General features: G+C 36.9%; 2 protein-coding genes across 2 annotated transcripts in view; both read right to left on the bottom strand.

The window, feature by feature from the left end:
* LOC144445810 (uncharacterized) overlaps window positions 1-7,938 on the bottom strand; it is a 9,901-nt gene extending 1,963 nt beyond the window's left edge. The window contains exons 1-8 of the mRNA XM_078135450.1: window positions 7,657-7,938; window positions 5,298-5,501; window positions 4,141-4,236; window positions 3,540-3,633; window positions 2,684-3,048; window positions 1,952-2,155; window positions 945-1,040; window positions 413-506 (exon numbers count right to left, since the gene is read on the bottom strand). Of these exons, the coding sequence (XP_077991576.1) occupies window positions 413-506; window positions 945-1,040; window positions 1,952-2,155; window positions 2,684-3,048; window positions 3,540-3,633; window positions 4,141-4,236; window positions 5,298-5,501; window positions 7,657-7,914 (1,411 nt within the window). The 5' untranslated portion in view covers window positions 7,915-7,938. The remainder of the gene's footprint in view (window positions 1-412; window positions 507-944; window positions 1,041-1,951; window positions 2,156-2,683; window positions 3,049-3,539; window positions 3,634-4,140; window positions 4,237-5,297; window positions 5,502-7,656) is intronic.
* A 3,546-nt stretch (window positions 7,939-11,484) lies between these two features.
* Window positions 11,485-13,985, bottom strand: LOC144445809 (patatin-like phospholipase domain-containing protein 4). Its single transcript, XM_078135449.1, has 5 exons — window positions 13,976-13,985; window positions 13,351-13,862; window positions 12,790-13,020; window positions 12,376-12,441; window positions 11,485-11,787 (listed from the first exon to the last, which is right to left on the bottom strand). Exons 1-5 carry the CDS (start codon window positions 13,983-13,985, stop codon window positions 11,485-11,487), a joined length of 1,122 nt encoding a protein of 373 aa, XP_077991575.1.
* Between the last annotated feature and the right edge of the window lie 2,360 nt (window positions 13,986-16,345).

Here is a 16,345-nt window from a genome sequence, read left to right as displayed (position 1 = left end):
ACAATTTATGCATACTAACAAAAACGAACAAACAAACAAACACCCCCCTAATTTTTTTCATCTGGATATATATTGTTTTCTTTAGTTTAGGGGTACATGTACTACATGAGGCACCCCCGTAGAAGCATGTGGAGGCAGGCAGATATTCAATAAACTATAGATGATACACTGTCGACAAAATGGCATGACTTTCAAGTTGCTGATGCTCGATTTATGTCCTTAAACTTGACTTCCCCAAGATACAGTCGTCGAGGGCGCTCATATATAAAAAAATATGGAACCCAGATTAACTATTACAGAGTATTACTTGCATTCCTTTGACGGGAGAGATTCTATGATATTTTTCCAACACAATATTGTCATTCAAACACAGAAAGGAAACAATTAAAATATTTTTTGCAATGATACTCACCAGTTATGTTTTTCTCAAGAAGAATCCTATGTGTAGTGAAAGTTGTCGATTGTCCGTTATCCATAGATGGAGTGTCAATGCCGACAGCTTTAACCTTTTCAAAGAAGACCAAAGAACATTTTGTGTCAGTTTATAATATATAATATAAGAAGTGTATGCATATACCACCATATCAACAGAGTTTTGAGAGTAAAGAATTTTTCGAACAAACAATATTTTGTTTGTTGAGCATAAATTTATCATGATTTATCTTGACCAAAGACATGTGACTCTGACGTCACACAGTTATGTCCGATTCAACACGACGGTCGCAAATCGGGATGTAAGGGTGATGACGACACAATGTATCGTGTTTGTCAACAACTGCAGTCAGACATGCGCAACAGACAACCAATGAACTTCAAGTATGCAAAACGTCTATTTTGATAACTTAACTCGTAAGATGGGGGCGGGAGGCGGGGATGGTTCTCCTTCAAGAAAAGTACAGTATGATTTAGGAACTATATTCTATAAAACTAAATGTTATCATTACCTTTCTGTTGTCAACTAGCCATTGCGCAGCATCAGGATGGATTCCCGGGAAATGGAGTTTCGAGACGTCAGCTGTGGTTGTTCCAAAATAACTCTTCTAAAATGCAAAAAAAAGATGCAGTAAAATGATGTGGTTATCTAAGTCTGGCTTGTGTTGGTGATAGTGTGATCAGGTGTGCGAATCTGATGTATGCATTTTGATATACTATTTTCGCTATTTTTGATAAAAGTCACATCAATATCATGAATGACTTGTTTATATTAGACCCCTAGCTAGAACCACTGACAAGCACCTCTGGGACCACTTTCCTTTAAATTTACATTTCTAAATGTAGCAAGAATTTGAGATCTTGTTATCTCACAGTGCAGAATATGCAATTTCTGATTGGTTTCCGTGTGGTTGTTGTATCAAACAGGGTCAGTTAACAAAAAACTGTAATGTGGTGTAAATGACTAAGGAAGAAACGAACTTGTACAAATTACAACATGAAAAAGAGTCATTACGTATACAATATGTACAGTAGGGGAATTACGTACAATATTACAGAGGCCATATGGATGAGAATTTGGTATCTTTTTCAAATTTGAATTTATAAAAATAATTTCACTATGGCTTTCTACTTGAAAAATCAACGTGAAACAATATTAACGAAATCTGTGTTTGTAAGTCATTCCATTGTAGTAAAGCTAAACAATGTGCTAAAAAGTGTGTTATTGAACGTACAATTAACAAACATTTTACACATTATTAAGTTACAAACAAGGACTTGGCATAAGTTTCTCACATTGATTTTGCAAGTAGGAATTCGAAGCCACGATAAAATTGTGTTATAAATTCAAAATCCAAAATAAATACCCAATCCTCATCCATATGGCCACTTGAACAACGAAAGGGAAAAATCTAGGAAGAAAGATCGAAAAGGAGAGGGGGACAACTTTCTCAACTTTTAACTCATCATATCACTCTGCTAGTTACTAACAGACGTCGGATAAAGTGTTAGTACATACCTTGTCGGGCCATCGACAACCCCAACCGCTATAAACTAGCAGAATTACGTCATCGGGGATACGACCATGAGCCTCTTCCCAGGCTTCTAGATCGGACACTTCCATCATTGAATCAGCATCCTCGTCCGCCTTATCCATTATGTCAATCTTAATGGCGGGGCCAATTAAATCATCGAGTTTTATCTCATGAATATGCAGTGTGTTCTAAAAATAATATATGCAATGTACGATTAAATTGTTGACTAATGTCTAATGAAATGACCTGGTGTTTGATTATTTAATAAAGAACTTGAACTTGGCTCTGAAGGCTCGGACAAAAACACCCAGTTATACTATACATTGCACGAAAAACCAATTTACTGACAAAACGGGTCAACCTTTACTTTTATTCCAGCCTACAAGCATAGATAAATACGCATTCCCCTTAAAATCTAACAAGTTCTCGAGTTTGTTGGCTGTAGGCCTCGCTCGCTCGCTCCATCCCTCTCCCTCCCTCCCTCCTTCATTCACTCGCTCGCTCACTCACTCACTCACTCACTCACTCACTCACTCACTCACTCACTCACTCACTCACTCACTCACTCACTCACTCACTCACTCACTCACTCACTCACTCACACTCACCCACCCACCCACCCACCCACCCACCCACCCACCCACCCACCCACCTATTCACTCCCTCACAAGATTACAAATAATTTCCAAACAATAAAATACTAAATTAATACATACTTTAGCGAAATGTTGAGGGGCATCCATATGTGTACCTCCATGTTCAGCAGTACATATACTATTGGCTTCGTAGTAAAAACCACTATCTGTCATTCCACGGACAACTATGTCAAAGTCATAGGGTGTATCCGTAGGCCAATAGGGTGTGTCGCCTTCTTTATATGCATACGTCAAGTCTAGATAAGGTGACTGTACATGTCCTTGTGATGTACTCTCTACTTTGTAGGGATCGGCAATATCAGGGCGCCAACCAGTGGCAATTATACGAGCCGGTGCGCCACTGCCGCCGTAAATTTTCATTGGTAAAGCATAAAGAGTGGCTCCCTTGACAGGTAACTGATCAAGATTAGCAACATTCTCCAGTCCTGTGTGAACAATATAGTAGCCACTATTTTTTTAAATGAAAGTATGGCTATACGCAGTTCAAAATTTTGTGAGTTGGACGTTTGTTATTTGCATGTATTCGTTCATATTTGAAAACAAACCGTTATTCATAGAATTGATCTATCAAGTTATAGTACACACAAGGTGAAAGTAACAATATAAATGAATACACTATTCTGATGAGGACCACTGCTACAGTATGCTTTCTTGGAACTAACTCAGATCAATGGTCAGTTGATATGCGTAAAAATAAATCGTTACAAAACAACAACAACAACAACACCAACACCACCACCAACAACAACAACAACAACAACAACAACAACAACAACTATGTATGTTGAATTGTTTCCATGGATACGACATTCACGATTGTTACAACACAAATGATACGGTTACCGTTGATGTAAACTTGTCATCATGGACATGTCGTTACTATGAATATGACATGATCGTTAGCATGGATACTGACCTGGAATGTTCTTGGAAAATAAGATTCTATGTGTATCGAAGGTCGTTGATTGGCCATAGTCAAACGAGGCAGTGTCAATACCAACTGCTTTCACCTATCGTAAATTAAAAAACATTAAATTAACGGTTAATCCAAAAAAGAGAACATTTTTCGTTGATTTCAATGGCTTCGAATATTTATTGCATTTATATTATTTTACAGAGAGAGAGAGAGGGGAGAGAGAGGGAGGGAGATGGATGTATAATAGATAGACAGTAGACAGGCAGGCAGGCAGGCTGGCAGGCAGGCAGGCAGACAGACGGACGGACGGACGGACGGACGGACGGACGGACGGACAGACAGACAGACAGACAGACAGACAGACAGACAGACAGACAGACAGACAGACAGACAGACAGACAGACAGACAGACAGACAGACAGACAGACAGACAGACAGACAGACAGACAGACAGACAGACAGACAGACAGATAGATAGATAGATAGATAGATAGATAGATAGATAGATAGATAGATAGATAGATAGATAGATGAGAAAACTGCTATATGTCGTTTGTGTGTCAAATTTTGGTCGAGATATCTTGTTGTATAACAATGTTACCTCTCTGTTGTCAACTATCCACTGCGCAGCATCAGGATGAATTCCAGGAAAATGAAGCAATGACGTATCATTAGTGTCTGTACCCATGAAACTCATCTACAGGTGAAGAATCATAAACTAGTTCAGTAACCAACAGCCGCAGAAGAGAATAAAAGCGGCCATGGTTACAACTGCCATCTACAAAACCTATACGTGTAATTAACATCCTCACTCCCTCATGTGGGAGAGAAACTTTGCCATATGAAGACTTGTTCGTTGTGCTTTTGAAATTATAGCAATTTGAGGATTCGCAGTTCTCTTTTTCAAATAAATCGACAATTTTCATTTACACATATCAAAAATTAACACAACATTCGGCAGCCATATTGGATTTGGCGGCCATATTGGATTCTACGACCATGTTATATTCTGAAATGGCTTAAATCTGACCTCGATTTCAAAACTGAATACGGTAAAACCTGATTTTTAACCTTGATTTAACTGAGAACATATTGTCGGGGGTTCTTTTGTGTAAAAGTGACAGCAAAACTATAAAACTTTTATTTTCAAGGTGCAAATATTGGTCATCATTGATCCGTGCTTTCTCACTGCCTCGTTACACTTTAAACTGTTGCCATGAAAAATAGTCCTGCTTCCCAGTGTTAAACGTTCAATGACATTCTTACTACGCCCCGGATATCATAACATTTATGTTTCCCTCGACCACATTATTAATTGAGCGTTACCATTATAGTTGATACAAAGTACACACTACTACGGAAAACATACTGTCGACGAAAAATAAGATAGACACAGGCTAATTTACTATTGTTGTTGTATATTATGGTATCAGGACACCGTTCACACAGACATCGACTGAATGATGTTAAATGTGCAACCACTTGAGGAAACTTGAAATTGTAAAATCAGAGACACCATCCTAATGTGAGTATAATTATAAACATGTCGCAAAATATTTTGATTTGTGTCTGCTTCAGCTTGCCAATGGTTATTTTGTTATTGTCGGATTCCATGTGAAATATAACATGCTTGTTAAAAAAAAAACATTTGAATAACCTCACTGTAAAGTAAAAGATCGCGAATCGGTGACGGTAAGATAAATACATTTTCAAAAAATGATAACCTAAAAAATGACACAAATATGATATATTACTTACTTTATCTGGCCATCGACTTCCCCAACCAGTGTAAACCAGTACAATGACGTCATCAGGAATTCGTCCATACTGTTCTTCCCAGGCCTGAAGGTCAGTCACAGTGAGCTGTGCGTCTACGTCATTGTCGGCCTTGGCTTTGATGTCAATCTTAATGGCTGGTCCTATTAAAGAATCTAAGGCAACTTCATCGACTCTGTGCTGCCCCTTTATTTTAAAGGAAATAAAACACAAAATGAAAATGGAAAAATAAAACCACTATAACTACAATAAGTATTATAATATTCCAACTGATTTGCTTAGTGTCACGTGTCAAAACACGTGTAATCACTCACAGGATAATCGACTTATGTTGTCTAGTTATGTAGCTCAAATTCAAACTATCGACGAGTCTACCATCCATGTTTTGCCACTTACTTTTTTTTAAACACCAAACGAAAAAAATATAGAAATTTAAAAACATTATAAGTGATACAAAGGTTATTTTCTTGAATCAACATTGAACTTAAAATAAAAGACTCCCTCTATTGCAGTCCAGACTACACAGAGAAGGAATTATTCAAACATATAAATTTACCAAATTTCGAGAATGTCAAGCTAGAATATCGGTTGCTTTTATTGCTTCTACCGAATGCTAAAACATTATAATCAGGTTGTTAAGTAAAGTGGTTCGATTTGTATCATGGTTTCTTTTATATGACAAAAATTACACGCCGATTGTATTCACAATTAAATATTATTAAACACACGAGGAAAATTATCGACCTTAAGTAGATTACGTGTCATGAAGTCGATGCTATTATTTATCACTGAATTCATTTTATGAGCTACACCAGAATTAGCAAAAATTAAATAGAAATAAAATGGAAAGACACATTTCTAGCTATGCAGAATAATTGTACGGTATCAGTTGCATATATGAATAGAAATATACAATGTGTGTTTAATTAAGGTGATACAGAGGTGTTACATTTTACGAGTCTTCACGAATGATACAGCTTTAACAATTCACCAGTCTATGCAGGGTATCATGAGCAGCCAGTGTAATTTATCATGTCATGCATAACTCTAGACGTTATAACCTTTGACATTTGGCTATAACCTTTGACATTTATTTGGCGCTATAACCTTTGACATTTATTTGTATGCATATATTGGTTATTCTGCAAGAGTACGTGAGGTTATGAAGTGATTGATATCCTACACACCAAACAAAATAGGTTAGAATATCAAAATTTGATCTGTGCGATGAATTTTACGAAATCAGATTCATACCTGACATTTTAAATACGTATATGCATAAAGGTAGAAAACAAAAACTATTGAAAGACCACATGCTAGTTATTGACGTGAATTATGGTGGTCAAATGGTTAGACATGTCAGAGTGACGGGCTTGGAATCTGCTGCAATTTACCAGTTCAAGCCTGGCTGAACCTGAGTATATGTCAACAATGTATAAGCTAGTAGCTGTATAAATGGGTACTTGGAAGAGAGATCGCTATTATAGTATATGATGGCTTTAATCATGAGTTCTTTAACATAGCCACCAATGCTCCCTAAAGGCTTGTGAAGTTCAGGTAATGACTATTGTGTCATTATAGATTAAAACGTACAAGGTGCTATATGATAAAATTACATTATTAACATTACAACTTTTTGGGAATTATAATGTAACTGTAAAACACTTTATTTACAAACAGCCATAGTTTCAGTATTTCCTATACTTGACAACCAACTCAAATATATCTGTTGGTTGTTTGATATGTGCGAGGTAGTGATCACATCGTAAATTGTAACAAAGTACTTTAAAATTTACTACCCATGACATGTTAGTGTTCACTGGCTCTGTTTGTCTATTTACTTGTCTGTGGTTTGACATAAAGGGTAAGGTCCCTCCAGAAAATGAAGTCATTTTCATAAACTACTGGATTCTGGAGAGTCATTTCATGATTTTACATTACCTCTCCAGAACCCATAGTTTATGGAAATGTATATTTCCTGGAGTGACGTTCCCCTTTTAAATGTTAGTAGCATGTACAGTTTCTTATTTGTTTCTGCGTGGTTGTATTAAACAGAGGTGAACACAACCATGAAACGGGCGGTACGTTACCTGTTTGGCTGGAATTTAACACTGACCACGTCGCGTGCTTGTCATGAGGTAAATATTTCCCAGGTGGACACTCTGTTCCGTGTTCTCTCAAGTTCAGTGTACGATTCTCTGAGTTCAACAGATGTCATGTGTTTCGCTGTCTTCGCAAAAAATACTGCTATTGCAGTTCGTGGTTTCTACTTTCATGATTGTCTTAAACAGAACCAGCGAACACTAAAATGAAATGGGCTATGTTAAACCGTGACTCTTACCTTGAAGAAATGAGCCGGTGCGTCGAGGTGTGTGCCCCCATGTTCAGGAGCACAGAAATCATTAGCCTCATAGTAATAACCGTCTTCTGTCTCTCCTTTGAAAACAGTGTGAACTGTGTACGGTTCTTCAACGTTAGGCCAGTATATTGTCTCTCCTTCTTTGAAACTGTACGACATGTCTAGAAAAAGTGACTCATCTTCAGCTGCGGCAACGGACACCAATACAGCAACGTAGAAGATGAACATTTTGTACAGCATTATGCGAATTAGTTGTATTGTGTGTTTCCGTTTCATTTTCCAGAAACTCTGTGTGAAGAACAATAACAAGGTACAGTGTAGGCTGTAGTCAAAAAGTGATTGGTATATACTGACAGTAGTGGAACGAGGCATAGACTGATCAAGCGGAACGCCTGTTTTAAATTTTTTAAGACAAAGGACGAAGTAATCAATCACACTTATGATGCAAGCATTTTTCATTGTCGGACACATACATCAGAAGTTGTTTTTTTCACAGTTCACTGCGTCTTACTGCTTAGAATAGTTCTAATGCTTGTTGCTTTCTTCTAAGTTTCAGAGCTTTGTTATAGATTGTTCGGCTATAAAACCAAATTTGAGGTTATAAGTAAGAGCCATCCGAAGAGTCATCACCACAAAACACACGGATGTTTCGTGTTTAAAAAAAAATTGTTGTTCACTTCCAAGTTTACGATGTTACTTTAAATCAACATACTGCAAACGGTTATGACGTACATATACACATGTGTAACTATATTCGTCGACAGCTTGGCACGTGATTGAATGTTATTATCACGTGACTTCTGTTTCAAACGTAGATGAAATAAAATACAATGTGTAAAAAAACAACTGATATCATGGAAGACAACGAAGGACATACATTATAAGCCACACCCGTAGACCAGGCTAATAGTTAATTACTTTACTTTTTATGTGATTGATAATTTTAATGCGATCATTACTATACCATGCCCAAATAACTCAGTTTAAAAACTCAATCACAAAAAAGTGGGATTTATACCCCGATTTAGTTTTAGTTTGTGTCTATCTATAGAAAATGATAAAATTACCGAAACTCATTTAGGACATTTCTAAAATTTTGTCTGTAATCGCATTCAACTAGACATGACACTCACCCTTTCCTTTGGTGAACGAGGCTTTGACCACATATCAAGGGAGTCTAATTATAGGCACAGACAGTCAAATTTTTCTAATTCTTATCGTACCTAAGTTATCATAGTTTTCAAGGCTTTAAGTCATAACTTATAACTGTCCCTATGCATTGACATAAACATGTGAATCTCAACACCTGCCTGTCAATCATTTATATTTGACTGTACAATTAATGATCTGAATTAAATTGCACCACGTATCTACATGTACACTGTTTACCCATGCATGCATGTAGTAACTGGCTTACTAGGTGAACTGGTCAGCATTGAGGGAGGTGCATATGTGCTCTACCGAATGCACTCTTAGACTAGTTCTGTATATTATAACACATATTATATTGTATAACAGAAGTATAAGCTATGGTGGAAATGAAACAGCGACAATGTACATTTACCAGTTGGTGCATATGAAGAAAATATGATCTGTTTGTGACTATGAGAACATCGTATACCATTCGTTAGGTAATCACTACAATGGCCTTTTAATTTTACTTCATTTAAAGATCTTCTGGTTGTGAAATTTAGTTTGAAAAATATATGCAAAGCTGTGGACAATACTTGAATATTAAAGATAGTTTGGATGTGGGGATTAAAATTTAGATGTGGAAAAGTTACCTGGTAGAACTATATAGAAAGTCGGAGAGAGAGAGAGAGAGAGAGAGAGAGAGAGAGAGAGAGAGAGAGAGAGAGAGAGAGAGAGAGAGAGAGAGAGAGAGAGAGAGAGAGAGAGAGAGAGAGGAGGGAGAGAGAGAGAGAGAGAGAGAGAGAGAGAGAGAGAGAGAGAGAGAGAGAGAGAGAGAGAGAGAGAGAGAGAGAGAATGTTTATTCTAAACTGACCAATAATAAATTTGACAAGCAGCATCAGTGACATTATTCATAAACCCAAATTGATGTACGTACAGAAACAACACTCACATTCTGACACACATGTTCTCCTCAAGGGATGCCTACCTTATTGTAACTAACCTTTTCTTGTCTCTTAAGCTTCTTACAGCTTTTCTCAGCTAAAAATCCACCGTAACATCAACACTACGCTGCAAGGTACGGTTTTCACCGATTAGACGGAAGCTGTGAGAAGCGAATACTCAGATTGTCTATATGCATTTCTCCTGCAGTAACTCGATCACGATTCTTTTGTTCATTGAGTAACTGGATATACCTATACCATGGAGACTTCACTAATAGTATGATGAAATGTACGCTCCTCGTGACGTTATGTTGATTGTGTGTTTACTATTTTCCGCCACAGTAGACTGGACATTGTTTTATGATTGGTGAATTACAGAAAGAAATTAAATGAGTACAGACCAATCAAATTTTATCTTAAAAATCATCACTAATGTCTGACAGTCAGCGTAGCTATACTAGTTCTAGTCTTAACTTAATAACGTAATGCACGTACATGTAATTGCTTCTGTTTCCTTTAATTAGGGGCAACCAGGACTTCTTTACAACGAAAAAGAGAAGAAAATCCACAGGAGTCATGAATAAAATGCAATGTATGGGTGATGGACAATAAGCAGAGTTCAGCAGTGATAAGTACGATTATTGTCGACTAGATGTTAAATAAAGTGGTTAGTCCATAACAACAGCAAGAACGCAGTGTTTGTTATCCCCCCTGGATGTCACGCTACATGAGAACACTACACGTACTGTTTTGTTCTCTTCCTCAACAATTTTAGAATTCACTGGAAAAACAGATCGTGTTGCGAGAGTACAGGGTCAATTGAAAAAAATCCACACATAGATATCGCATTTCGACATTTTTAAAGGCGGTATTGCAAGCCCATATTGCAAGCGTACACCATGTCTGTATGCATTGCCTCGAGGTACAGAAGATTTACCATGAGCGTGGAGTTCTGATTAGATGACGTATAAAGTTTACTGGCCGCAAAGTTTTTTCTTTAAGATAAACATGATGGCAGACAATCACTGCATCTAAGCTATGGAAAATATGAATGGGCTAGGGTCCCTAGGGACCCTCCTCGCTAAGTTGAAGACGTGCAGTGAGAAAGCACTTAGTTGTATTTTCCATCTCAGACTCAAAATTATTGAGAAATAAAAATGATCACACACAAACATAATGTATTCAACCAGATTTAAACTGAATGCCACCTATAAGGGCAAAACCATAGACTTTTCTCCGGGTCCTAAACACATCATTGTTAGAATCCAAAATTCTGAGTCATATGTGTTATACATGGTATACCACTCAATTGGATATGAAACGATATGGAATTTGGAGCTTGCATAGTTAACATATTGCCTAATTATCGCAAAATCATCAAATATGTAAATTAACCATTATGATTATAAGCTACATCAACAAGCTTTTAAGGACACATAATGAGATGCACTTCTGGAAGTATGTTTCGGCAAACATTCCTTCAAATTACCAGAAAAAGGGTAAATATCAGTCAAAAATTCATTTATTTATTCATTTATTTATATAAATTCGTCATTTAAACAGGTGATCTATTTTCTCACCTTGAACAAGTACTGTCGTATTGATAAAAACCAAAATGTTACAAAAACAAAACTATAAATAAAAAACTTAGAATGTTTGGTGTGAAACAGTGATTTTGTACTTTCAGCATATGGTCACTTTTTCCCTGAATCACAATTTAGCGAATATACAACACTAATTCAAATTTCCTTTTTTCATTGAAAATCGATTTTTTTGCAAAAATCTTTTGGCATCTTGATATCCACATTTGTAATACATTTTTAAAGTGTTAAAATCTGGTGGAAATAAAGCATGCTTAGTTCTCCATATGTTTTGAGCACTGAGTTTGAAGAATTGTTTCATGGCCATCGTGTACAAATTGGTTCCATTCTCATCTTGTGGACACACATCTTGTTTTCCGGAAAAAGGAGATACTTTGACGGTAGAAGCATCGTTAAATTGTGGTAAATTATCGGTATAGCCTCCGTCCATATATTTCTAGAAGGAAGATCAAAGTGGTGATCAAGACATGTGCTTTAAAAACAGACGCGTCTGTGAGGAGAGAGAGAGAGAGAGAGAGAGAGAGAGAGAGAGAGAGAGAGAGAGAGAGAGAGAGAGAGAGAGAGAGAGAGAGAGAGAGAGAGAGAGAGAGAGAGAGAGAGAGAGAGAGAGAGAGGGGGGGGAGAGAGAGAGATAGATAGATAGATAGATAGATAGATAGATAGATAGGTAGGTAGATAGATAGATAGATAGATAGATAGATAGATAGATAGATAGATAGATAGATAGATAGATAGAGAGAGATAGAGAGAGATAGTGTGTATGTGTGTGTGTACCTGTGTACGTGCGTTTACGTATATCTGTTTAAATCATTTGCATGTCTGTTTGTTTATATGTATTGGTTGGGTTGGGGTGGCAAATGGATAAACGAGTGCATATCTAGTACCAATAATTAAATTTTAATATCATTAATGCGAGATAATTTCAATGATTTGATGGAAATCCATTCTACATGACTGTGAATAGTATACAAGCTCTATATGTATGACATAAACACTAGAGAATTGAATGATTTATGCAACCCACCTGTCCCTGGAATCTTGGAAATTTTCTCCCCATGTAGTAGGGAATGTGACACGAACACAGTAGAGCCTGTAGTGAACAAAGTGAACAGAGCATGCGCGATGATTAATCTGCCATCAAGATGACATTTCTATTGCCATAAAGTCTTCTTTACAATATATATTTTATCTATTTATATAAAACAGCTACCCACAGTCTGAAACGGTATCTTTAATTTCCACAATTTGTTAATGATTTAGGTTCTTCCCTAAAACTGATGCCAAATACTCTATTCAGTTATTTGAACACATTCCCCTTACCTTCCCAGTACTAGACCTTTCCACTATCTAATCACTGAATCTTTCATCATTGTTTCAAACTTTCCCTCATTAGTTTTAATATTCGACATAATGGAAAGCTGAAGAAACTGTTTCTTACCTGTATCAGTTCCTCTCTTGTATCAAAGTTTGAAATCAGCCTGTTTTTCTTTCCATGTAGACTGGTAACCGATATATGTAATTTGTTAGATGCAAGTTGATGGGCATCTGGCGGCAACAAATCATCCAGCAAGTCGTGTAATTTCGAAGACAAATTGAAGCCTGGTGTTAATGCTCCAAGTGTTTTAGATCTGGTCTCTTTGGCCATGTTGTAAATCATGTCTCGACATTTCTGGAGATAACGTAATAACATGTTAGTGTAAGTTGTGTTATGATGACGGGTCATGACGTTATACACACGCACGGCAGTTCAGAATTTTTCCCATGTTGTCGGCAAGTATTATAAGACTTGGCACTGCAACTGGTGTTATTTGACAATATATATTTATATATTTCACAGATCTTGGCGGGTTGTTGTTTGTATACAGAAGTGAATGTATCTTCAGTTGTCATCACAATGGGACAATACATTTACAAGTACGGAATGGTTCTAAAGATAAAAAAATATTTCTGAAAGTTATTGAAAATATGACACTTAATTTACTCAAACACTTTTACTTACGTCCAGTTTATCCGGCATTGTTGCTAGGGCAACTGCTGCTAGGGAACCGGCAGATGCCCCTGCATATCTTTTGAGCCGATGAACAAAGTCCCCGCCGTTTTGGAAGAGGCTGGTTGCTACACCAATGTGGTAAATACCTAAGAAACCACAACCACAGAAAGATATATCAACGTCATCAGTTTGAGAGGAGTTTAATGTGACGTCAAGAGAATACCCTGGGTCAATATATATATCATCAGATGATACCTCTACCGTGTCAGTCTGGTCAGGAGAACACCCTGGGTCACCTTCCATTTCAGGTGATGACCCCTTGATGCCAGTCTGGTCCGGAGAACACCCTGGGTCACCTTCCATTTCAGGTGATGATCCCGTCTGGTCAGGAGAACACCCTGGTCCATCCTCTATTTCAGGTGACAATTCTACGGTGCCAGTTTGGTCAACAGAGAAATTTAGGCCATCCCCTAATTCACCAGATGATAATTCCTTGGGAACAGGCTGCTCATCAGAATAGTCTGGATCACCAGATGTTATTTCCTTGGTGCAAAGTTGGTCTACAGAATACTCAGGGTCCCCCTCTCTTTTATCAGGGAATATTTCCTCAGTGCTGGACAGGTCAACTGAATACTCTGGGTCATGTTCTATTTCAGGTGATAATTTCTCGGTGCCAAGCTGGTTCACAAAATAATCAGGGTCACCCTCTATATCATCAAATGGGAATTTATCGGTGTCAGTCTGGTCAACTGAATACTCTGGGTCACCTTCTATTTCAGATGTTAATTCTCTGGTGCCTGCCTGATCAAATGAACAGCAGGGATTATCCTCTAGTTCATCGGTGCTTGTCTGGTCCTCTTCCTTCTCAATTCGCTTCTTACTGACTGACATACTGTTGACACCTATCACAAAACGATGACAGATTTAAAATTTACAAATATGTTTGGATAATGTCGACCCTCGCTTTTAATAGTTTATATGGAATCATCACTTCGAGATGCTATGCGCAAGGTACATGAATCGAAGTCTTGAATAATCAAGGACTTTTATTACATTATCGTTCACCTCTCTACTTGAAGTCTAAGCTTTTGTTTGATAACCGTATACATGTATCTCAGCAGGCCCCATTCAGTTAACATGATGGGCTGCCACTGACGACTCATTGGTGCTTCATTCACATGTTATTGAGTGTCTGAGTCTCGTTTATTTTTTGCTTCAGAGTTGTGTCAACCGTTTTATCGTGAAGCTTACGTCAACAACTACGAAAATTATTCGATGTTTGGCGCAGAAATGTTGGAGAAACAATTGGATATTTCAGGAATTCTATGATTTGATCAATTTGCTAGATATGACAACTTGTAACCGTTTGGGGGCGTGCTAACATAAACAGTCATCAAGCTTAGATTTTAAAGTGGCCATATGGATGAGAATTTGGTATTTATTTTGGATTTTTATTTGATAAAACAGCTTCACTATGTTTTTCTTATTGGAAAAATAATGTGAAATAACATATACTAAGTCCATGTTCAAAACTCAGTACATTGCAAAAACATGCAAAATGTGTAAAAAGTTTGTTATTGTACGTACAATAACAAACATTTTATACATTGTTTAATGTTTTGCAGTTTATTGAGATGTGAACATGGACTTGGTATATGTTATTTCACATTATTTTTTCAAGTAGAAAAACATAGTGAAGCTGTTTTATCAAATAAAAATCCAAAATAAATACCAAATTCTCATCCATATGGCCACTTTAAGGAGAGAGATACCTTTAATCGAAATCCCTTGATTAATTTAAGATGCTTATCGTTGTTTTTGACTGACTAGAGGAGAATTTCAAATCCATTTATATAACAATAATTTATTGGTATATCATGTCCCGTTTGTAATGTCAACGAAATAGGCTTAGTGACTGTTTCCCTCTGTATAACATACTTCTTTAATTATTCAATACATTTGTTATCTGTTTTCAACAGTGTTCATGGTTATCGTCAACCCATGAGTTTCTGGTTGAGTTAAATATGAAGGTATTTACTCCCTTTTACCTCCAATTAATACGGCATCTTTGGCCATTTTGAAATATAACATGGCTCTCCGTTTATTTATTAGCATTGTTTTTCAACTTTAATAAAAAAAAAAAACTGGTGACCGCTCACATGTTTGCATTCGAGATAGGGTCAAATCTGAGTGGGATTTTTTAAATCACAGCAAAAGTTTAAGAGTGTTTTTCTAAGGCGTAGGCTAAATGGACTGAACGTATTCACCAAGCAGATTATGTTTCTTTTAAGTTTTAGTCACAATTTCACCCTAAGATAGTAACATATGATTCTAAGACAATGTAAGTAAATATAAATGATACATACATCACTTCCTACTAGGATTGACAGGTGATTGATAGAAGTGATGGCAATCAACAGATCTCATATAGACTAAAGACTTGTGGTCAATCTATTATCTCAAACAATGATATCATCTTAAGATACTGATAGTACTACGATAAGTTTCTGCTAGGGCTGGCGACAGATCATGAACTGTTCATCATGTCTGCCTTGTTTGCTTATAATCGGGTACGGGGAGATTTCGTACCAGGCTCTGATGTGTTAGACTATTAATTGACCTTTAAACCTTTAGACTTGATTTCTACAATTCGACAAATTTCGAGAGAAAAAAACCAACACTATTTTGAATTTTTCATTAGTAGGAAGAAGGGAATACAGACTGTTTCTATCAATTACCCATCAATCATGCTACAGTTAGCTCCCCGGCCCGTCAAGAAAGTTGTAAGTGTGATTACAGTTTCGGCTGACGCAATCTGACTAAATTCCGCGTGGGCACTCAGTTCGACCTGTTACCTCCATTTTAGTTTGTATTGTTATTTGTTTTATATATTCACGTTGTAGTCTTGGTCGCCTTGGTCACAGCCCCGACTGGAAAACTTTAAAATGATACAATGGGCACAATATGATGAATTAATAACAAAACAAAGAATCAACAACAACAC

The sequence above is a fragment of the Glandiceps talaboti genome, chromosome 14 (genome assembly GCF_964340395.1).
Source record: "Glandiceps talaboti chromosome 14, keGlaTala1.1, whole genome shotgun sequence".
NCBI lineage: Eukaryota > Metazoa > Hemichordata > Enteropneusta > Spengelidae > Glandiceps > Glandiceps talaboti.
The sequence above is the reverse complement of the archived record's forward strand: the minus strand, read 5'-3'. Positions and strand labels throughout refer to the sequence as shown.